General features: G+C 41.2%; 3 protein-coding genes across 7 annotated transcripts in view; 1 reads left to right on the top strand and 2 right to left on the bottom strand.

Annotated features, from left to right (window-relative positions):
* The window catches only part of hnrnpll (heterogeneous nuclear ribonucleoprotein L like), a 29,029-nt gene extending 22,237 nt beyond the window's left edge, over positions 1-6,792 (top strand). For both annotated transcript variants that reach the window (XM_080782286.1, XM_080782285.1), the window contains exons 10-14: positions 628-749; positions 861-1,062; positions 1,595-1,652; positions 1,971-2,069; positions 3,571-6,792. In XM_080782286.1, the coding sequence (XP_080638412.1) occupies positions 628-749; positions 861-1,062; positions 1,595-1,652; positions 1,971-2,069; positions 3,571-3,626 (537 nt within the window). In that variant the 3' untranslated portion in view covers positions 3,627-6,792. The remainder of the gene's footprint in view (positions 1-627; positions 750-860; positions 1,063-1,594; positions 1,653-1,970; positions 2,070-3,570) is intronic.
* Positions 6,793-9,149: 2,357 nt separating this feature from the next.
* On the bottom strand, positions 9,150-18,674 carry LOC308328495 (uncharacterized protein). Of its 4 annotated transcripts, none has more exons than XR_013965297.1 (6): positions 18,409-18,674; positions 15,962-16,394; positions 13,142-13,380; positions 12,271-12,393; positions 11,070-11,567; positions 9,150-11,027 (listed from the first exon to the last, which is right to left on the bottom strand). XR_013965297.1 is itself a non-coding variant. In XM_080782353.1 (6 exons), the coding sequence occupies exons 1-6, from the start codon at positions 18,581-18,583 to the stop codon at positions 11,564-11,566; spliced, it is 1,008 nt and encodes a 335-aa protein (XP_080638479.1). In that variant the 5' UTR covers positions 18,584-18,674; the 3' UTR covers positions 9,150-11,563. The 4 variants fall into 4 exon arrangements, 2 of the variants coding, with proteins under 2 accessions (XP_080638479.1, XP_080638478.1); XM_080782353.1 differs by adding an exon at positions 12,157-12,190 and having other exon boundaries at positions 9,150-11,567; XR_013965298.1 differs by lacking the exon at positions 9,150-11,027 and having other exon boundaries at positions 11,325-11,387; positions 11,432-11,567.
* Positions 18,675-21,217: 2,543 nt separating this feature from the next.
* On the bottom strand, positions 21,218-24,378 carry galm (galactose mutarotase). Its single transcript, XM_080781896.1, has 8 exons — positions 24,001-24,378; positions 23,659-23,813; positions 23,375-23,488; positions 23,008-23,100; positions 22,732-22,813; positions 22,336-22,486; positions 21,607-21,781; positions 21,218-21,357 (listed from the first exon to the last, which is right to left on the bottom strand). Exons 1-8 carry the CDS (start codon positions 24,185-24,187, stop codon positions 21,280-21,282), a joined length of 1,035 nt encoding a protein of 344 aa, XP_080638022.1. The 5' UTR covers positions 24,188-24,378; the 3' UTR covers positions 21,218-21,279.
* Positions 24,379-24,568: the final 190 nt, after the last annotated feature.

Raw genomic sequence — 24,568 nt, 5'->3', positions numbered from 1 at the left:
AGCAGACAATAGAAAGACATAAAAGCACTGGGTGAACAGTGACACGCCAGTCTAGGGAACGGCTAAAACCAGGGCTCCATCGGGTGCGTCCGCGTCGCGTCAGCGTCACCGTCACAGAATGTTCCCTTTTTAATCAATGAAGGGTGGCTCCACTGCCCGCGTTGCGTTGCGTCTCCGTCACCATTAAAATTGAACCGGTTCGTTTTTTGATGCACGCGACGGAGACGCAACGCGCCCAAACGCGCCCGGTGGAGCCCTGGCGTAAGTCATGTCCCCGAAAAGGTTTCCTGCCCCTGCTGTAATAAAACTGCACATTAACCTATTTAGGCCTGACCTCAAAATAAATAAAAAATCTTCTAAATCCTCCAGTTTTCTGAAATAAATATTTTCACGATGTTTCAAAAATAGCAGACCTACAAGCTCCTAGCGTTCCACCAAGTGGCTTGTAGATCTGCTATTTTTCAATAGCTAAATTATAACAATGTTTAAAACGCCAAAAGGGGTTCCCGCCCAAAATGGGTTAAAGCATCTTTATAGTATTTGCATAATGTCACTGGGAATTATATTAAAAAAAAAAGAAAAAAAAAAGCAACAATGTCCTGTTCCACATTCTGTGTGACATGCTAGGTGAAGTTCATGAAGAGTGTCCCTGGGACAGCGCTGGTGGAGATGGGAGATGAATACGCTGTGGACCGTGCCATCACACACCTCAACAGCATCAAGCTGTTTGGGAAGAGGCTCAATGTATGGTGAGGAGAAATCAACACCCATAAGGGTCCATTGCTACAATCGGAGTTCAAGTAACACACACACACACACACACACACACACACACCTCTTAATTCGAACTTGTCCTCCAGTGTGTCTAAGCAGCACGCAGTGATTCCTAGCCAGGTCTTTGAGCTGGAGGACGGTAGCAGCAGTTACAAGGACTTTGCGATGACCAGGAACAATCGCTTCAGTAGCGTCGGTCAGGCGTCCAAGAACATCATCCAGCCTCCGTCTGCTGTACTGCACTACTACAATGTACCGCCCTGCGTCTCGCAGGATCACCTGCTGGGAGTAAGTTCACAGCTATCCTCCTAAACGTTTGTGATAAAAAAAAAACATAATATACTTCTATCAATATAAGTTATTGTGGCGTTTAGATAAGCTGCAAAAGCATTTTTAAGTATCCATAAACTATAAACCTTTTTTTTCCTAATTGCTAATTTGGAAAAAATTGGTCATTCCCATTTTAGTCTCTTTGCACCTTCATTACTGGATGAACATGTATTATAGATTTTACTTTAAGGGTGCAAAGGTTATTCGGACCAATCAATATAATTATACAAACATAATCCATTTGAATGAAATGATCGATTTTGGGAGAGTCAAAATGTTCTTTCCTTAGCTTGCTTAAATTAAAAAATAGCCAATCTACTTACTCGTAGATATTTTTGTAAGACAATGTTGTACAACAAAGTATAAAACAGAAATAATCACATTAATTGATTTAGTTGAAAACGTATTCAATTAATTGATGATAGAATAATCACTATGAAAATATTAAATTGATGCAGCCCTAACAGAGTGATGATCTGATGTTTTACAGCTCTGTTCTGAGCATGATGTGCCCTGCTTTGACAAGTTCAAGATGTTTGATGCAAAGCGTAAGTTGTCTTTCTTTAGTTCAATTAAATTGTATTATAGTGTTTCAAGACACTTTACAGTATACTTTGAGCAGAGACTTTACATCGCCCACCCCACACTGAACAAGCATTGTTTTGTTATTGTAGCAGGGAAACCCCCCTCTTTAACAGGAAGAAACTGTTAAAGAGGCTCGGGAGTCGAACCCGCGGCACGCTGTCTGGCTGGCTTGGCTGAGCTAACCGTCCGGGCCAAAGTGTAGAGTTGACTGTTAAACATACCTGTCACTCTTCTTTATTGTTCCTTCCTTTTCTCCCATCATCTCTGTCTGTTTTCTGCAGCCGCCTCGAAGACTATCTCTGGCTTGTTGGAGTTTGACAACAAGACTCAGGCAGTGGAGGTACTGACGGTCCTCAACCACTACCAGATCAGAATCCCCAGTAAGTGTTCTACTTTTACTGCATCACCTCTTTTTGACCTACCAGGTAATCAGACTGGGCTATTGAGGTAATCAATTGAGTTGATCAAAAACAACAATTTTTGACCACTATTTTTTGATGTGCATAAAACATGTCTCCCCAGGTAGTCTGAATTTAGAGTGTCACCTGTATTATTCATATTCATATTATACACTTTATGAAAACGCTATAACGTCGCTAGGTGGCGGTAACGGGCTGCCAAATAGACGTACAAGAAGAACCCCTTCACGCAACCCAGAGCATGCAGGCAGAGCGCGCCACGGGATGGTTATATATTTTATAATACATTAGGCTACATAAACGCTGCTGCCGCGTCTGCCGCCTATCACAAGGCTTTTTATTTACATCATGGTTTTACACTCGCCATCGCTGATGAGCAGCGCTTTGTAGGCGAGGAGGGAGGCTTGTTCAGGAACTCCATTATATCATATATATATATCTATGTATGGCTCTGAATTAATGTAATAAACATATGCACTGTGAGCCAACGTGAGCCATGATGTCATAAGTTTTGCGGATTCACCGTTTTGCCTGTTTACACGGAGAAGGGATAAAACGGCGTTCTCAAAGATTTCCACTCTGGGAGGTGGTTTCACTTTGTTGTGTTTTCACCTCCTGAAAACACCGTTCTCGTCTAAATGGACCACAGCAAACGATACTTTATTTTGCTGTTTTCTATGAACACCATTCTCGTGTAAAGACCACCTTAGTTCATGCAATATTTTTCAGCTCAAAGAAACATTAACTTCATCACCAGATTTGATTGGGATGTATAATAGTATCTGCTTAAAGGGCCACTTCACCCCTTTTGCAACCAGATCTTACCCACATAAAAACCCCAGGAAAGTGTTTCTTGTCTCCCAAACATCATTAAAATAAGATCTGGTTGAAAAAGGGGTGAAGTGGCCCTTTAAAAATAAAAATGGAATATATAGTAAATAATATTATTTGTTACAAGATGTAATAATAACTAAGATACGCCTTTATTGATACCAAAATTTAGGCCTCCTGTGCCTTCAACATAATTTGCAAACTTGCAACCCAAATATACATAACGGCTGATTAATATTATTAATATACCCTGTGCAACTAAATAACTCCAGCTTAATGTTAAGTTTGTCAATACAACGGACGTTTTGGCTCTAAGGCCTTCCTCAGCAGCCTTCCATTCATGCTGAGGAAGGCCTTGGGGCCAAAACGTCCGTTGTTTGTTGCTGTGGAAAACTGGAAATAAACAAGAATCTTATTGGATATAAAGTGAGTGCTGGTATTCTTTTCTATGGACTGTCTCTACCAGAACCGTGCACCCGATACATTATTACTTTGAACTACTCAACTGAGTGCTTGCTTCTTCTCCTCATGTTATAAACCACATTATGAAGTGACATAAGTGCACACGTGTTTGTTTGTGCATGTATGCCTTTGTGTACACTGTCACACTCTGGGTATCTGGTCTTTTCAGATGGATCCAACCCATACACCCTGAAGCTGTGCTTCTCCACTTCATCACATTTATAAAAAAAGAGAAAATGAGCCAGAGCAGCAAAGTATGCAGTCAGATGCATGCACACTGTCTGAGCTCAAACAGTGTCACAGCCAAAGAGATGGACAACAGAGGCTGAGTGAAAGGGGGGGGGGGGGGGTAGTAATACAGGTGAATAGATGAAAATGGGAAAAGCAAAGACAAGAAGACAACACAAGAACATCAATCCACTGGAAGACCATCTTCTGTTGGTTAGTTCATTTGTTGTCATTCTTAGCACTGATACAAAGAGACATAACATTTAAAACACTTTCCTTATCCAATCATACTGTAACTAAGTATAATTTTGGTGATGGACAAATTACTGATTTGTTGATGGGGGGGAGGGGAAATGAGCTCTGGTACATTGCGTTAGGAGTTCTCCTTAATGCTATGTTACTGTGCACTGTTGCGTGTAGTGGAGTAACTTAAACATATAATTTTTCTTTCCGTGAAATATTTTCTTTCTTTCTATTTTGAACATGAGTCTTCCCACTAAGGAAAGTAGGCTTTCAACATCTTAACACCGCCTTTGTTTTGTTTGTAGCAAAAGTGTATTTTATATTTTGACTAAAGATGAGAAGCTGCGTCCGCTGCGTTACCATGGGTGTGAGGGGAAAGGATTGAAAGTACCATAGCGTTAAGGAGAACTCCTAATGCTATGAACCAGAGCTTGGCAAAAATATGCTCAATTATTTTTAATTATTAGGTTTGTGGTGATTATAGATGTCTAGGTGATGGTATTAAGTACTGTCTTTTTTAAGACTTCACTTCAACATTGTTACTTTTAAGATTTGACTTAGGGTCGCCTCCTTTTTTTTATTTGCTAAAATGACCCAATTAAGTGTTCAAACTCTGGGGTGCAACTCTTCTGGGGGACACAAGAGTGTTGTAAGGGACGTGACATGAAGAGGGGCTTTTTTCCTGAATGCAAAAAAGAAAAGAAAACGTAACACTTTTTCTGCCTGTACGATGAATATAACACATGCCTTGCTTTGGAATGTTTGTCAACTCAGATCGCATAAACCTGCTTTGGCTACACACACACACACACTGCGCACAGATTCCCAATCGCATAATGATGATTCATCAACATATGTATATAACTACAAATACAATATACTGTATATACGTATCACATACATAGCCTTTATCTGCCCTGGGTGAGAAGGGAGTAACAAAAGGACAGAGGGTGATACGATTGTGCTCGGCAGCCATATATTCCTTAGGGGGTTATATGGCAGCTGACTAAAGTTACACTGTGCTGAACTGTCACGAGAAGTCATTGTAGAGAAAGATGTAAGGATTGAGAGGAGATTCCTATATGTATGCTTTGACCAAATGCCACACGGCTGAGGGAGAAATCACTGGCTCATCCACGGCTGGATTGACGCAAGGACTTGCCCCTAGTTTGAGTTCTCAAATGTTAAAATTTCAAGGACCCCCATAACTCTTGAGTCAGTCCATTTGGGACCCCCCCAGGAAACCTGAGGGTCCCTGGTCATTTAAGAACCACTGCTCCACATTGTTCCGTGAGCAGGGGTCTACAGCTGTCACAGCTATATTTCCATCTTGAAATAAAGAATCTCTAAGTACGGTAAAATTTCAAATTTTACCTGCAAATATGTCTCTCCCAAATCTTAAGTGAAACGTATTTAGTAATAAATTGTGGCCTGGCACTTGACACGCATGCACGCACTCACGCACACACACACACACACACACACACACACACACACACACACACACACACACACACACACACACAGAGCATGGCACATTACAGATCTTGAATAGCATATCTGGTAAACGCCTATCTCCATTTATTTTTTCACACTGTTGCTCATGCGTTAAGCTTAATTTATATTTTGTCATACTATTGCTGTTGGCATGTGAAACTGTCGTAATGACAAAGTATAAATGAGGCATTTGATGTTTACATTCAGTTTGGTTTGTGTATACGTTTGTAGGGCTATTAATTTGTCAGTGATTAGTAGTTCTACAATTCTCTACTGTAAATACCAACTGTAAATATATTTGACCTCATTTGTCAAACCATTGTTTAAAATCAATGCATTCAGTTTGTTTATCTGCCAATGATGGAGGCCAATTTTAGGGATATGGACATTTTGTCCAGAAAGGCACTCAAAAGGACCGTATCGGCGATATGGCATGTTTTACTAATTTACTATGAGTGACGTTATAGACTTACTGATGACAATTTTCTTTAAGCATAGTGCATAGTTGCATACCATGTGTTTTTTTATTTTGGAGCCAATGCCTGATTTCCTGTTTGTTCTGCATGATAAAGTCAAATGTTAGAAATGTGCTCATTTTCTCCAGGGACTATGATTGGCTAGACTAGAGTCTAGTTGATCATAGTCACTGGAGAGCCAGAGTGTCCGACTTATTCACTGGTAGTCACAAAACGCTTTGATTGTGTGGAGCCAGATAGCCATGCTCAACATATTTGCTGGTAATTGCAATATGTGGGTACTGTGTTGAACCAGATTATAGCCCTGTCAGATATATTCGCTGGTAGTTTATGCATGGCATTTTGTCAAGCCAAAGAGCACCAAACATGTTCCACTGCTAGTCTCCCATACTAGTGATTCCTAGAGCATGGGGTTGGACATCACTGTTTACAATCTTGCTGGACACCTCAGCTGTGAGATAGTTAACCAGTTAGATTGTTTTTGCTCACTATGAAAATAATTCTCCACTTTCAGCTGCATTATTTACAATGCTATAAATTAACACTGAACAGTGACCTCATTTTCACTGTTGGAATAGTCCTATCTAAAGTTTCAAATCTTTGCAAGTTGGTTTCCATAATACAAAAATGTATGGAGACCAAAAAGTTAACTTGGGAAATGGTCACCAGTAATGTCAAATCCAGTATAGTCTGTTAACATGCAATGCAACTGATATGGTTCTTTGACCTTGGGATGGATTAATGGAATTTATCTGCTCGTTTGTAAATTTACCAGTGAGTCCCTTTCTACAAGTGTTAAGGTGTGGGCCATGGGCACTTACCATCCTACCTGAAAGAATTAATTTTGCATTGGTTTCAAAGGAGTGCACTAGCTTCACAAGGTGTGATTCCATTAGCCTGTCCATTCTGCAAAGACATTTGTGAGAATAAAATCTCTTTTCACTCGATATAACATGCATCTCATATTTGTATTGTGTTTAGCTGTTTAGTGATTACACTTGCACCAATGCACCTGGAATTAAAACAAATCTTCAAATCGACAATTTGGTTCGTCATCTGTAAATAACTACGGAGCCATGGTAAGAAAAGATTATTCTCGTCATACCATGGCCACTCAGGGGCTCCGTAAATAACACGTTTTTCAGTTTCTCTATGTACTATACCAGTGATACTCAACCTCAGGCCCGCGGGCCACATCAGGCCCGCGGGACCATTATGACTGGCCCACCAATGAAAATCTAAAAAAAAGAAGAAAATAAAATCTGGAAAATGAAATAAAAATAAATAAATCTGAATGAAGTTATCTTTAATTACATTATTATAAGTAATACTATTAGAGTTGTACTATTACTCGAACGAAAATAAAAGCTTGGGGGGGGGGGGAGATGCAATGCAAATGAAAGACATATACTGTGTATCCCTCCCTATTCCCTGACATAATTTTATAGCTAAACGGACAGAATTCTATTTTATTTGAATGATGAAACCCAGCTGCCATTAATAGTTGGAAATGGAAATTGCGGAAATGGTAATTGCGGAAATTGCGGAAATGGTGCTGGAAATTGCGGAAATTGTAATTGCGGAAATGGAAATTGCGGAAATTGCTCTTCACTTATAGCTATCTATTTTCAGGTAGATTGTTTTATTTTACTCAGTCAGCCATATCACTACTCTTTTTTTTTTCATGAAAAAGGTCATAGCTGGGTAATCTATTTTCAGGCAAATTGTGTTTATTGTATTTTATTTTACTCAGCCATAACAATTTATTTTCTGTTAACCAACTTGCTGGCTGGCAGGCAGGCAGACAGCTACTCATAGACAGGCAGACAGACAGCTACTCATGGAGAATTGGACAGGCAGGCAGGCAGTCAGACAGCTACTCATAGACAGGCAGACAGACAGCTACTCATGGAGAATTGGACAGGCAGGCAGACAGCTACTCATGGACAATTGGACAGGCAGGAAGGCAGACAGCTACTCATAGACAGACAGACAGCTACTCATAGACAATTGGGCAGGCAGGCAGACAGCTACTCATAGACAGACAGCTACTCATGGACAATTGGACAGGCAGGAAGGCAGACAGCTACTCACAGACAGGCAGACAGACAGCTACTCATAGACAGGCAGACAGACAGCTACTCATGGACAATTAGGCAGACAGCTACTCATAGACAGACAGCTACTCATGGACAATTAGGCAGGCAGGCAGACAGCTACTCAGACAGGCAGACAGACAGCTACTCATGGACAATTGGACAGGCAGGCAGGTAGACAGACAGCTACTCATAGACAGGCAGGCAGACAGCTACTCATAGACAGGCAGACAGTAAGACAGCTACTCATTGACAGACAGACAAATAACTACTCATGGACAGACAGACAGGCAGGCAGGCAGGCAAAGAGCTACTCATGTTATGTTATTATGTTATTATAACATAAAAATGTAACACATTTATTTATTTACATATTGTGTGCACGCACATTGTACTTTGATACATTTTGCGAAAATAAAGCAATTGAAAGAGAGAAGTTATCAAGTATCATTGTCGTAATTTTATCTACTGGCCCCTGGCCCCTTGCCATTTTTGTAATGTGGCCCACAGGTAAATCTATTTGAGTATCCCTGTACTATACTGTATATTGTTAAGAACCAAGCTCAAGAAGTCATTGTTTTGTTAACCTTTATCAGCAAATATTTATTGCATAGCAGGCTTACATTATGGTTCTGTTATTGAAAAAGAAAAAATATATAATTATATTTATATAATAATTAAACCACAATGCAATTATCACATCTACAATTTTATGTGTAGCCTACATCCCGATTTCACTGCATTCCTTTTAGGGCTTTTGAAGTAGGGATTGCTGGAGCTGAAGAGATAAAGAAATAAAAACAAGTTGAGATCAAAGTCATAAAAAAGGGGAGATCCAGGCACTCGAGTTACAAAAGGGAAAATACTTGTTTCGACCAAGCCCCCCAGTAAGGCTATCCAACATTGAAGCTGCCACTACTAAAAAGTGGAACTGCAGCACGTTCAAGTAGGTGGACGGACGTTCAGTGACGTCATGTGCGTAGCGTGCGTCATCCCGGACCTCAAATTTGTCGTCCGGGCTTAACTTCCGCTCACTCGAGCCACTGAGCAACTTCCATCGAAATGAATAGCGGGGGGGGGGGCGGGGCTAACGCTCCGGTTCGGTCTGTATCATTTTATTACTCTATGGTTTCGACCTGTAACGGCCCTGATGACTGTTACAGGTCGAAACATGTTTGTTAAATAAAGACGTTTCCCTTTTTAAACTCAGAGTTCCCAGATCTCCCCTTTTATCCCGACTGATCCAGGTCCAGGAGCACCTTTTTACTATTTTAACATTAGCCTATTGACTTATACGTCTCTGGCGAGCACCTGGTTGTTTCTTTGTCTCCGAGATCAAAGTCAACTCGGAACAGGTGGGTTTTCAGAACAGTTTTGAAGGTAGGGAGGGAGGCGTTTTTAGGGAGTGCATTCCAGAGAGGGGTCAGCCACAGAGAAAGCCCTATCTCCTCGTGTTGGGAGCCTGGTCTTGAAAGTTCTCTTGCATCCAGGGTGTGAGGCAGGTGGTGTGATTGTGGTGGAGCTGTAAAGTTGTGTGACGACGGCATAGCCATAGGCCGTGGTGGCGGAGGATCTGTCCGAGGGGTAGGATGTTTATGGTGAAGAAGAGCAGGGACCAAGCACTGAGCCCTGGGGGGGTAAGTGGAGGAGTTGCAGTTGTTGATTGAAATTAATTGTTGATGGTCAGAGTAATGACTTCATTCAGGAGAGGGTAGTGCACTGCCAGATAAACCAAGGTAGGAGTGAAGGTGTGAGATGAGGATGGAGTGATTGTTGGTGTTGAAGGCAGCGCTGAGATTGAGGAAGATGAGAATGGAGAGGGAACCAGTCGGCAGGGAAGGTTGTCATCGGTGAACTTGAGGAGAGCAGTTTCTGTGCTGTGAAGGAAGTCGGATTGGAAGGTTTCATATAGGTTTTTATTTGAGAGGCAACTGCTCATTACCAATATTTGAGATCTATACTTCTAATATATATAATTAAAACTGCCTTGTGGGTGGACCGTGTTATGTCACAAGCATAACATGGTGGGTGGGTGTAACAAATGTACATTTGAGGCATTTTGTTCAAAACGGGCCAATACAAACTGTGGAAGCCAATGTTGGCCAATTAGGATGGCAATATGAAATATCGTACAGATCCGACTTGATCACAGGACTTTTGAGATACTGTGTGATTTGAGGGATTTTTGGGAATAATATCCAAAATGTGTTTTTCAAACGTTAGCCTCCTGGTGGCACTATAAAAGGCAGATGGGAAAAATGCAGGTAAAATGTTGCCTTCTGGAGTGTGCATACAAAGTTTCATGCAGATCGGTGCAGTTATTATAGAATAAAATGTTAATTGGCCTGTTACAGCGCCACTATGAGGCTGATATGAACAATCAAGCATAATTTTGTCATCTGCCTAGTGGGAATGTGTGTGCAAAATTGCGCGTGAATTGCACGGTGTTCATGATTTTGTTAAAAATGACCAATGCAGCAAACTTTGGAAGCCAATTGGGATGGACTATGGAAATACGGACAGATACGTGTTGATAACATGACTATAGATAGTGTACCGATTTGCATGAGTAATATAAAACAAATGTTCAGCCTCAGTTCTGGAACATTTTGGGCAGAGGTTTGGAATTGGCATCCAGAGAGAGAGTGTGCATAGTTTCTTAGCGACCGGGCCAATGGGTGGGGCCGGAGATGATCTGGTAACAGACGGATACAGATGGACACAAATGCACGGACGGACAGGGGCAAAAACATATTCTCAATTGACAGTTCACAGAATTGCCGCGTACCAACAATGGCCCTCCAGCAAGCACCTGTCAGGTTCTCGGCCAACTCCCACACTGTCAGAAGATTCCAGCAGGACTACCATTTAGTTTGCTAGGCCAGGTTCTCACCTTATTTTACTCTTCCTCCTTTTTCATAGTCCCATCCTCCCCCCTGCTCTCCTTCTTGGGCTGTTTCCTCTCATCCAGAGCTGCTCTGTGGAACCTGCTCTCCCTCTTGGGCCATTTCCTCTCATTCAGAGCTGCTCTGTGGAACACCTCTAGAGGGCTTTTCCCTCTCATCCAGAGCTGTTCTGTGGAACACCTCTAGAGGGCTTTTCTCATACAGAGCTGTTCTGTGGAACACCTCTAGAGGGCTTTTCCCTCTCATCCAGAGCTGTTCTGTGGAACACCTCTAGAGGGATTTTCCCTCTCATCCAGAGCTGTTCTGTGGAACACATCTAGAGGGTTTCCATCTCATCCAGAGCTGTTCTGTGGAACACCTCTAGACGGCTTTTCCCTCTCATCCAGAGCTGTTCTGTGGAACACCTCTAGAGGGCTTTTCCCTCTCATCCAGAGCTGTTCTGTGGAACACCTAGAGGGCTTTTCACTCTCATCCAGAGCTGTTCTGTGGAACACCTCTAGAGGGCTTTTCACTCTCATCCAGAGCTGTTCTGTGGAACACCTAGAGGGCTTTTCACTCTCATCCAGAGCTGTTCTGTGGAACACCTCTAGAGGGCTTTTCACTCTCATCCAGAGCTGTTCTGTGGAACACCTCTAGAGGGCTTTTCTCAACGATGCCACAATGTTGCAAACGACTTATCCTGTGCGGGCAGCATGGCGGACCTCTCTCGTGATCTTTTATCTGTAGTGTTAAGATAAGACATTCACACACAAAAAACACATTAGAGACATACATGTCTGAACACACACACACACACACACACACACACACACTTGTGGATAGGGGGAGGGCCGTCTTACTGAGACAACATGTAGTCCAGGAAGTAAGTGATCCCAGTGTCCACAATGCTAAAATCTAAAATATCTAAAACCATATATTACACACAAAGACCCCCAGGAAAGTGTCCTAAATCTTCTAAACGTCATTAACATATATTTTTTTGTAAAAAGGGTGAAGTGTCCCTTTAGTAGCAAAATGGCCACCATGTGAATATGGTGAATAGTCCCAAAATGTCTGAAGAGCAAAAAAGGATTATGCAAATGCAATGTAAAATAAAGCCCAGCGATGAAAAAGTGATGTCGAAAGCTAAATAATAAATGAAGATAACAAACAAGAATTGGATATTGCAAATATAATTGGATGTTGGGAACTAATTAAACTATTTTGTATTCCATATGCTGCTGGTTAAATGCAGAAAAACGGGTGGTTCTGAAAACAATGCCATAGAAACCTGATACATTATTAGTACCGGTACATTGAACTACTCAACTGGGTGCTTGCTTTCTTTCTTCTCTTCAAGGTATCTGGAAAAAAATGCCAACATAGGATTTACTTGACCAGAGATTAAATGCATGCAAGTGTGTGAATAAGGATCTCTACCCACCGTTCATGCCCACTTCGTAGCACTTCCTAAGACGGCATGCTTTGCAGCTCTTCCTTCGGTTTCTGTCGATAATGCACTGATTGGTCGCTGGGCACACATAGTCATTCTGGCCTTTATTGTGACCTAGAAACAGGGTGAAAAACGCATTATTACAAATGTGTCACTTCAGCACCGACTGACTAGATTTAATTAATCCAGTACACAGGCACATTGATCTGAAATCATTGTGTCACAGAGAAGCCACTCTGAGTCGTAGACTAATATTGTCCTATGGTTATCATCAGTACACATTCATATTAAAATGTGTGCTATGCTTGTTAAGTTGTTAGTCACACAGAAGTGCACATTCTGTTGTGACTGGAATCTCTAATATATTTGTCTTTATCTGCACAGGAAGATGCTGTTATGGGGGAGCTGCCTGTTAAAGCCTAGCTGTGTAGTTGGACGATTGGTGCCTGAAGATCTGTTTGAGGGGTGCATGTTAATCCTGGTAGCTGACTAATTAGATTAGAACATGGGGAGCATCTTGGGTGGATTGGTATTATACTGTTTGATCAGAAATGGAAGGGTGGAGTCTGCAGAATATATAAGGAAAATTGTTATGTAGGAATGTAGGCTGCCATGGGGGGAGCTTGACACTGCCTCTCCATTCATTTAAGTTGTTTGATTACATTTTTCTTCAGTTTTACATTTTTGCCATTTTTGAGCGTCAACGTGTGGCTTTGTGTATGCCTACCCTCTAAAGATTTGCACTCAAGTCATTGCAATGCATTTCAAATGATATTAAAACAATGATTTCTGACAAATAAATTATGAAATGGTTTCAGAATCATAGGCAAAGATATTAAATGGGTTATAAACCTCTGCCTACCTTTGATGTTCCTTTTGAAGAAGGCCTTACAGCCCTCACAGGACCACACACCATAGTGGCACCCAGAGGCATAGTCGTTGCAGACAGCACAGATGTCTACACGTTTGCCCGTCTCAAACGACCCGGCCCCTGACCATGTTCCTGGCGTTGACCCCATGACACAGTATGAGTCCAGGCCATCCATGTAGCCACCGGTTTCCCTTGATATATTCTGATGACTGGATCCTGGGACAGTGGGGCTGACACAGTGGATGACACTTTAAATTAAAACCACTTGGCTGGGGACCACTCTGTATTTAGTCAGCCCCCCACCCACACACACCAAATATCTTCAATAGCCTATCTACAGCACAGAATGTTCAGAAATGCTGGGAGGTACAAAGTTGGCCTACTGGCACGTCTGGCAGTGTGCACAGTGTATTTTGCATGCCTAACCCCAGAGACAGACAGGGACAAAAAAATGTCCCTCCTTGCCTTTGGCCTGTGGTGACTAAAGCAAGCAGTAGATATGAGATCAGAGTTCCTAGTTACATTCTAAAAGGTTTTAAGTTGTGCTTAAACAAATACCAGCAATGCACACGCCCCCAAGAACAATAGTTTTACCCCATTCTTTTATTTCAATTGCAATTGCAATTGCAATTTTTTTTTTTTGAGTACACACAAATGGCAGTATTCCACTTCTGCGTTCTGAGAAGCATTGTGCTTCCATGCATCAAGTATGGAGAGGACTGACCGCGCTACGGCAGGAGCCAGCGAAAAGCTCAGAGAGTTCAACTTTTTCTGTAGTGTTTGCAGCTAGATAGCCAACCAAACAGAAGAACACTCAACTAGGTGTGGACTAGGCATACACACAAAGGTGATTTGGATGTTTCAGATATTGTGTACACACCCATTTAGAGTAAAAATGTTTAAAGGAAAACCACTACTTCTGTTGGTGTGGACATTAAAAGGGAAATTGTGACACAACGTACGAGTTATGACCCTCATCTAGGTACTTGCACACTGCCCTGATTGAAATCATACGAGAGGGTCTTGGGGAGACCATGATGTTGGCGATGTCGCTGAACATGGCAAATAATACATTATCCATGAATTCAAGGCTTCACTGGGTGAGTAGTTTGGACAAAGTAATTTGGGGAGTTTGAACTTGAAGTATTCCTTTAATGCATGTATTGCTTAGAACTTTCTAAAGCTGAATGAGATCAAAACTGATTTGGTGCTTGCTCTAAGGCCCAGGAAGAAAAACTGTCCTAAAAATAAAGAGGAACCCCAAGTCGCCAAGAAAAAAACCTTATTGATGATTCTATTTTAACTTTGACCTCAGGAACATCACCAAGATGTCACTTTATTATATTAAGATTAAGAATATTGCCAAAATAAATTGTACTTTTTCTACATGACACTTCATTACAAGTATCCCTACTGGGGGACCATGGGGCATTAGCGAGGCCCAATTATAATTGGGCCTAATGGGTGAAGTGGTCCTTTAACTTTAAATGTTTTGATTTGACTGAAACCATGCCCAAATACTGTATGTCACAGATGACTGTCATAGATGACAGTCACATTCAATTTAAATCTGAGACCCACATTGGAGCCACGCCATACCGTGTGGATCCCGAGATACACATGATTCCGTTTTGAATTATGTATTAATTATTAGCGAGCAGTCTGGGGGTGTATCCCACTGCTATACCAACAATTAACTTGTACATACTTGTATGAGCATGTGATGTGACAAAGAATACAGTTTGAATCTTGGATCAACACTCCATTGTAATGTCTCACTTTTGTCAACAAGGATTTAATTTAATGTTTTAATTAGATTTATTTTTTATGGCTCGACATGACAGAAGAAAGGAATTAATCTTGTAATGTTACTGCATGATCATATGAAAAACAGACTTTATGCAATTGCTAAATTAACTACTCTAACAGGTGAGTTTCCCTGTGAAAAATGTGTGGAAGTATTATTATTTTCATATTTAGTAAGCAATTTCAGTTCGGACATTTAGGTGAATGATACACAAGTATATGATTATGAATATTCTGAAAGTTTTACTATCATGTAAATCAAATGGAGTTATTATTTTAGGTTTTTGCACTCGTGTAATAGCCTGGCAAACCATCCTAGTCACGTGAAGAATTCACATTATCATGTGTCTTTTGCAGGCCGGTCTGGCCACTGGGTGGGTGTTTTGCAGAAACCAAATAGTCGAAGAGCCAATCAGCGTCTGCACTCAGGGCCCTGTGATTGACAGCTCTTGGCTCTTCCACGTATTGATTTCTGCAGAACGCCCACCTAGCGCTTGTGGTCAGACTGGTCTGCAGAAGACACCTGATAATGTGAATTTGCATGGTTTATAAGGCTGGAAATGGAAATGACCATCTAGTTAGTTTACATATTTGTTCATGTTGAGATTTTTTCATGTTTTTGGGGAAAAGGTTTTTTCTACGGTTTAATTTACAGGTTTCTCTTCTGTATGATTCACCATGTGTTTCTTCATAACTTGCTTTATACTAAAACGTTTGCCACATACAATACAACTGTATGGCTTCTCCCCTGTATGCACTCTCATGTGTAACGTTAGACTTCCACTTTGATTAAAGCTTTTGCCACACACTATACAACTAAATGGTTTTTCCCCTGTATGTACTCTTATGTGCATCTTAAGACTTCCACTTTGACAAAAGGTTTTGCCACAAACTGTACAACTAAATGGTTTCTCCCCTGTATGAGTCCTCAGGTGGTCCTTAAGATGTGCATTTCGTTTAAATGTTCGGGCGCAAACTGTACAACTAAATGGCTTCTCTCCTGACCTCGTGGTTTGTTTAGATGATGTCGGGTCCTGGGGCAGCTTGTTTCTCAACGGCGATCTTTGTCCTTCCACATGGTGTGTATTGAGTGATTTCAGAGCGCTTAAAGCTGACGGCCCTTCCGTGGTCATCTCCCACTCACAACTGTCTTCAGTGTCAGATCCAGAAAAGTGTGGATGAGAGATGAGCTGGACATCACTAGACAGTTGTGATGCTCCATAGACCTCTTGTGTTGTCACTGGTTCAGCCGAGGTGCTGGCTAGATGCTCTCTCTGTCTATTTTCATCATCTTCTGTCAACACTGACCCACCAGCCTCGTCTAGTCTTTGAAGTAGCTCCTGTTGTTCCTCTTTAATCTGGGGAGGCTTTGGCTCCTCCTGGACCAGACTGGGGCTCCTTTCCCGCTGTTCTGTAGAAACCTCCACAGCAAGGAAATCTAGATAAACAGAGATCTATTATTAGATGCTTAATCTACATAAATGTCTCATGTTTTATAGCAGTGGTGGTGATTCATTGAAGGTGATCTTGATCCTAAATCTGTACTTGTTTTGGTCAAAATAATATGTGCTTTATGCGCGCGCGCAATGCACGTTGACGGCGCGGTCAACACCTAGAACAAAGCGGTGACATCGTCTACCTTGCTGCCTTGTTGTAACACTACCCGAGAATGTTCTCACTGCGTCCTCAGTTACACTGTATAAACACCTACAGTCAGGCTTACATGATGCAAATATTTAGGATGATCATGACGACCACCGTGCCACCGAAGAGGAAGACATGTGTCCAGAGGAAACTGTTTCATCACTGGTTACATGCCTAAACTAGGCATATAATCATTAGAAATATGAGTTTACGTTCTCTACCAAAAGGTCCAGACCATATGGGGGAAAAAAAGGAAGAAAAACACAAGAAAAAAAGAAGCATATTATTTATAAACATCAGCTCCTCATTACATGTGATGGCTATCATTGCACTAGGGTTGCGTTAGTACTAGCCCTACTAGTAACAAAATTCACAGCACACTACTGGTGGTATGGCAAAAATAATCACGATAATTCTATTATCATAATTTATAACTACCGGTATATAATATATAGCACCACTTCTTCTTCATATAATTGGTCCTTACTAATGTTCATGATAAAATGCCACCATTTTTTACTACTCAGTCTGTCTCATAGGGGGGCCGTCCACCATTGACATTATCGATGGGGAATCCATTCCAAGCTTATAGAAAATGCAGGCTTTCTATTCATGAAATGTTGCAATGCAAAAATGGAAGCCATCGTTCTCACGATAATAAAAATATAAATATAGTTTAAAAAAAATATTGTTTAAAAACAAATCTGTCTAACGAAGATGGTGGACGGGTTTCTGAACTTCCCACAGCCTTCCTGTGAGACACAGACCGAGTAGAAAAAATGGTGGCATTTGATCATGAACATTAGTGAGGACCAATTATATGAAGAGAAATTGAAAAGTGGTGAAGTTGTCTTTTAATAATGCAGCCAGCTTAAAGTATCCCGATAAAAAAAGATATAAAGCCTGAAGAAACCAGAAGATCTATTAGTTAAACCACTGCTTTGTAAAATCCTCAGTGCTAATTTAACTCTTGAGGGTTAAAAAGGAACCAAAAGGATCCTTACTGGTCTGTAACTCAGCGTCCAAATGGAAACAATACATGTGCATACAATACATGCATGAATTGAACAGTAAATTACCGTAGTAAATAATTATAGTAGTATGCATAGGTATAATACTTTTTCGCTACACAGACCAGTTCTGTAAAAGCATTAAATGTGATAATAGAATAGAATATGAAACACGTTTTTGTTTGTACAGCATGACTTTTTAAAAGCTAGTTATCTGTCATCACTCCAAAATGGCGGGAGGACTGGAGTTTCGTCTTTTGTCATAGAATCTCTTTGAAGTCAGTCCAGCAGGCTAGCAGACGGGCGTCTCCTAGGCCTGGAGATAATTTCGTCCGTGTTCAGCTCGTCGGAAAGGTGGAAATATTTGACTAAACACGCGTTTTCTGCCAGATGGATTTGAAACCAGAGGACAATATCTGACTCCAAGTCTTAGGAATTAGCACCCCAGCACGCACGTTGGTCTGACTGTCGTGCACGGATGGATTGGGGACCGATCTAGCTCTGGTTCATAGCGCTAGGAGGACGACGACCAGAGCTAGGACCGATTTATGGCTGCCATTCCAAATTAATATGTAAGATAAGATCACACACATTCTTACTATAAACACGCAAGAAAAAAAACAGTACGAAAAACACAAAACAAAACCCAATATCCACCCCCCGTTCTGAGGGGAGAGGTATTTTCCAAAAGATATGTTGATCACAGGTTAATTGGAACATAACATATAGTGTGGTCTTCGGGACGATAGACTGGAGAAACTAATAATTTGTGTTAAAGGTTTTGAAAATGTTACAAACCTGATAGGTGAGATTTGGCTCTGGGATTCAGAAGATCCAGCTGTCTCCGTTGAAAGTCTATTTGTTGCTGGTAGCCTAAAATAGTTCTGACAAACACAGCTAATATGTCTTCAGCAACTGCAGTAAGTCGTTCATTGACAAACAATCTCAATGTATCTATGTCAGCCATTTCCATGTTTTTCTAGAATATTAAAGTCACAACTAATTGCTTGTTTGTCGATAGCGCTACAACATGCAGTGATGCAGACAAAGAGTTAGCATCTCGAGTCTTTGATGCAGAGGTCAGCTCAACATAAACAACGCAAAGAACTTCCGGGTTAGTTGCGTCACAGTACTGATCCTGGGGTGTTTTGTTGCTTACTGCCACCTGCTGGTCGTGATCGGTCGTGTATTTTGACACTTGCTTTGGCAATGTAAACGTATGTTTTCTCATGCCAATAAAGCTCATTTGAATTGATAGGTACAGGCTGTACAGCCCCATTTGATGGTTGATTGATTGAATACTTTATTAACAATTTGCACACAAAAAAAGCACAGAATAGTACTAAGTTTAATAAAAAATACAATTCTAAAAGGATTGAACCCAAGAAAGCACTACAGCTTGTTTCCATTGGGGTCCTGAGTATTCAATTCATAGATTAAAAACAGGTGGCTAGCGCAAATCCAGTCCCTCGCTGGTGCTGGACAAAAGATTGATGCATACAGAGAAGAAAGAAATCCGCACACAACCAATGTCACCTGAAGAAGAAACGTTGTCTCTGAATAGAATGTCAGTGTTTTATAATAAACACTGTGGAGCTGAGGCTGTGTGGAGACTTCTTTCTTCTCTGTATTCAATTCATAGAAACATTCAGTGATAGACAAATATACACTACTATGCACTGTATGAAAAATATGTAGGCCTACAGTAAATAGTTTGATCCAGTCAACACACGACTTGAGAGGGAAAAAAAAAAAGAACAACATTATAGCGATACTGAAATAAAGCCTCAAGCTGTCAAACTCAACGCTGCCCTCTTCACTCTCCGCAAGGTCTGCTGTGGCTGTGGTAGATGTTAGATACTGCTGATGTCACCCCGTCTGCACTTGACCATACAGTATATGGAGCTCACTCACTGGTGCCTACATCCATGGTGATGATGATAGGCTACCATTATATCAGACAAACAGATGAGAGTTTTGAGCTTGTAGAACAGCTATTTCAACTATTGCTTTTTATATATATAGTTATTAAATATGCAAGTTATTTGTCATATCTGCCCTGTGCAACTTTAGTTTACGAAAATGTAATTTCTATTAATAATGTTCCAAAGTTCGCCAGAGAACATTTTTTAAGTGACAATTTAAATAATGCAAAATGTTATGGGTGATAGTAGTAGTATGTGGTGATGTGACAATAAGGAAGATCAGGGGTGGGAAACTTTGACGATGGAGAGGGCCACAATATTTCTACACTCACTACAAGATCAAAACGAGGTACACTACAAATATAGCTATTTTTGCTATATTTGAATTTAAATCCTGAATAATGTTTCTCTATTTTTTAATTGGAATCCTGAAAAGTAACCTTTTTATTGAATTTCAAATGCATTTAGTTATAGTGTTAACTTTATGAACTGTTAATATAACTACATTGGACACAAAAAGACAATATTTTAATACTAGTGTGGCAGTTCACCCTGCCACTAACAGCACATCACAATGATCACACTTATAACACTCCACTACAATACACCATGACACAATAGCCAGGGCCCTGTTCATTAGTTTGGTGAGTGCACACACGCAAACTGGTTTAACATTGTTCCTGTGCTGTTTGCCACATGTATTGTTTATTTTCTTTATTATTCACTATTGTGTGTATCAAGGGTATGACTTTTGTTTCTTTGTTTTACCACAGTATTCCCTGACTTCTGGGCAGAGGCAAAGCACCGAGGAGTGACTCAGGCGGCCTTATATGGAGGGGGCCTTATATGATTGGTCCATGAGTGGACCATACCAACTGTGGGGTTTTGTTAAAGAGAAGATTATTGTTATTATCTAAGTGCTTGTTTGAGTAATATGGTCAATATTGTTATTGTTAGACTACATGGCATTTGTACCATTTTGGGAGTTATAGATTGTCTTTGGACATGGGCTAGACTGGGATGTAACTTAAGTTTCAGACAGGGATGGATTGGTCTAGTAGTGGGAGGGGCCTGGCCTTTATAAGCAGGAAACCTGCCACTGCCCAGGAGTCATTGAAGGGCTGATCCTGGAGAGAGAAGACCTGTAGCCCACCTGGCCAGTTTAGGTGTATTTTGTTTGACGGAAAGTACCGCCATTTTTTCTCACTGGACACTATTGAGGTGAATAAAAGCAATTTGATTGCACCACTGACTTTGTCAAATACTTTTGAATATATTCCAACTAAGTGGAAAACGTTTTCAGTAACTTTTGAGTATTTCTTTGGAGTATTTTTGAGTACCTGGGGATTTTTTCTGTGACTTTTTGAGGACTAAATCCAGTACCTATGGCATATTCTACCCGCACTCAGTACAGAGTGTGACACTAGTCACTAAGTAATTAAAGTGGGTCATGTTTGCATGTTTGGAATTGTTCTGATGTTAACCTGCAGGTCGCATTAAGTGAAGTTGCCCACCCCTGAAGTAGATTAAGTAATGTTGTGATATTGCACAGTATTCTTTCACCACACTTCACTGCTTGTATCTGTATGAGTTGTGACAAACAAACCAAGAACAAAGAAAAAACACACACCAGGAAAGAAAGAAGAAAGAACTGTTTGAACCACAAAAGTTTTTCCTGTAATTTTGCTGGTGATGGGGAAACTTTCCAATGACTCTATAAGGAGGACAAGGTCAGGTCCAGAGGTCAGATGGTAGTGAAGGTATAGTGTGTGACATGGCGATATTCTTCACCTGGATGCAGAAGAGAGTCTGGGAATGAGCCCTAAACGCATCACACAGAGCAAAGAGAGGACAGAAACTGTCAACTTGTTCTTGGTTGCCTGTCATACACTGACGTACATTCTGATGTCACTGAAAACCACTTGGCTGGAACACAACTACAGGCATAACTTTATGATGTAGGAAACAATGATTTTAAGGACCTGAGACATGGAAAACATGTAAACTCCACACACAGAACATTTCATAGCTCAATGTGTTTCTGCTGTGCTGTGGTTTGTCGGTACTGTACCTGGTTCACAGCATCAGGCCAGTTCTGAGTCTCTAAACAGAAGGAGCTATGCTTCATGTAACTGGTTCCACCCTTTCCTGTCAGAGAGCCATCCAGGAAATTGGCAGTGTAGAACTGGATTCCTGGTTGGCTGGTTGAAATCTCCAGGACCCGCCCACTGGCTGGGTGATAGACTCTGTTAAGAGAAAAGTGAGAAGAAAGATACCGGTAGATTAAAAACTGTAATTAATAGGAACGTTTCTTATTATACTGTCTACAGCATAGACTGTAAAAAAATATGGACAAAGCATTCGCCGGGTCTGATATGGACGTAAAATGAAGCCAGTCAGTCCTTGTATTGTAAATCACCATCTTTCTAGATCTGTTTTGGCCCAGTTGGCCATTGGCTGGCCCAGACAACAAGGCGGGACTTCCCCCCTTCTTCTTAGTTGGTTTTTATTTTGACTCGAACGGGGGTAGCTCCCGTTCATAGACTGTAACGGTAGCCACGCCCCTCAGAACATACGCAACTTTATGGTCTTTTTTTTAATAAATGGGACCATCATTTTCCAAAAAGAATATTATGACATGAGAAATTAGACTTTAAACTACTGACTGGAAGCAGAAAGTATTCATGACCAAGGGGCACTTTTTCTAGTTAACATAATCCATTTCCCAGTTGAATTGCTGTGTGTGCATTCAAAGTTCTGCCCATATTCAGAGGGGAAAATGCATCTCTGATAATCTCACCTGGCTGCAGGTCTCTCTTTCCAGGGGTCCCCAGGTGAAGCCAAACATAAGTTGTGGTCAAATCCTGGTGCTGAGACTTCCTTCAGACGAGAGCAAATCAAATCAGGCTTTCTGAGGTCAAATGGTGTGCCTTCCACTGCTCTGACCTCTCCTGTAAAGAGGGAGGGGCTTTCTGAATGAAAAGCTTTGTAACAGCAATACTTTGAATGAAATAATTTATTACACGTGAAATCAAGTAGATCTGTTTTACCACCGTGAAAAGTGTTGTAACGAATCCAGCCTAGCTATTTATTCTCCCTATTTTTTCAGTAAGTCAGTTTTGTCCGCTTTGTTCTTTTATCTTCTACATTTCATTATTTGTGTGTGTGTGACTTGGTCAAGGGAACACATATATACCAGTAGGAATTGATGTCTCGTTCACCGGCAGGTAAGACTGGGCGTTGATGGACACTTCATGGTCATAGATATTAGCTGCACCCTGCATGCACACACACACACACACACACACACACACACACACACACACACACACACACACACACACAGTTATTATAGTCTGAATGATTGCCAGTAGTTCAGGCGCGCCAGTAGCTGACCAGTGTGTTGACCGGACCCCACCCATTATTACAGCGCCTGGGTTCCAGCTGGAGAGCTGTTACATGACCGTCTTACCTGTCCAGCCAGGTTGAAGTAGGAATGGTTGGTGAGGTTGATGGGGGTGGTTCTGGTGGAGCGGGCCTGGTACAGGGCCGTGAGGGTTTCCCCCTGCAAGAGAGAACCGTGAGCTGATGAACTATGTAAAAATTATTTCATGTTGATGGATTAGGCATTTCGATGGATTAATCCTCATGCTTTATCCACTCGCACACACACACACACACACACACACACACACACACCCCCCCCCCCCCCCCTCTGGCTGATGCAAGTTGAAATCAACACCTGTCATGAATGCTGTTCAGTTGTTGATTAAACACTTCGTAATAGATATCATATTAGACAGTTACTGCATTTTAATTAATGTGTTGTTGTACTATACCTGTAAACTGTAGGTCACAGAGACCTGGAGCTCTCCTGGATAGCCCTGATCTCCATCTGGACTTGTGTGACTCAAACGTACGCCTCCTTCCACCATCTCAGCCAGCCAGATAGCCTGATCAGAGAGACAGACAATACAGTTAGGACAGGTGAAGCAGGACAGAATCATTCAAACATGAAAATAATCAGAATTCAAACTTGCCTCTTGTCTGCAGTGTGTGTGTGTGTGTGTGTGTGTGTGTGTGTGTGTGTGTGTGTGTGTGCAAATTGCAGTGCATACGGTACCTTATTGAAGCCTCTGAGGCCACCGTGCAGTGCATTTGGTCCATTGTTAATATCCAGCTGGTACTGTGTTCCTTCCACTGTGAACCTGCCCCCAGCAATCCTGTTGGCCACCCGACCCACCAGCGCACCAAAATAACGTGGGTTCGACAAATAATCTGCAATCACACAGGTCACATTTATTTTATTTAGATAAGAGATATACTGTATATAGAGAGGAAGCCAGAGGCAGATGGTGGGAACAAGTTAACAACATGCAACAGCAATTACTTGTGTAATATATGTTCAAACAGTACAGTTACCACCAGACACCAGTCTTCCTGTACATGTAGCCAGAATACCTACCTTCCACATTATCATAGCCATTGACCAGGTCATCCACCTGTCCATTCCTGCCCTTGCTCTTGATGGATTTGATGATGCAGCCTAGGTTAAGGATCTCCACCTCGAGGTGATCTGATATCATGGTGAACGTCTCCACCTTACCCTCACCAGCAATCGCAAGGGACTCAGACTTAACAACTACTGTCATTTCGATGTATATTGATTTAACTCTAAAATAACAATTCTCTTCTCGCACACTGTATGCGTTTTAGATAAGTAGTGGCACTGGCGCTGGCTCCCAATAAATAGCCCATAAGCAACTGGAAGTTTAGACACTTGAACTTTAGACAAGATCACATGACTTCGACAGTTCGACTGTCTTCCAGCATAAATACTAAACTAAACCTTTATTTAAATAATCAAAAGTGTTTCTACCCACCGGCAGTGCATTTCAAAGTAAGACTAATGTAACTGTTGATATAGCTGGTTATGATATATAGCTACAATAATGAAAATGTATATTTTTAGGAATATTTTTTATCCAAACGGTGTCTCTTTTTTAATCGGCTCCAGAACTCAGCCTGTGTAG

Source organism: Protomyctophum bolini (assembly GCF_963924005.1).
Source record: "Protomyctophum bolini genome assembly, chromosome: 14".
NCBI lineage: Eukaryota > Metazoa > Chordata > Actinopteri > Myctophiformes > Myctophidae > Protomyctophum > Protomyctophum bolini.
This window is presented reverse-complemented; position numbering and strand designations above follow the sequence as displayed.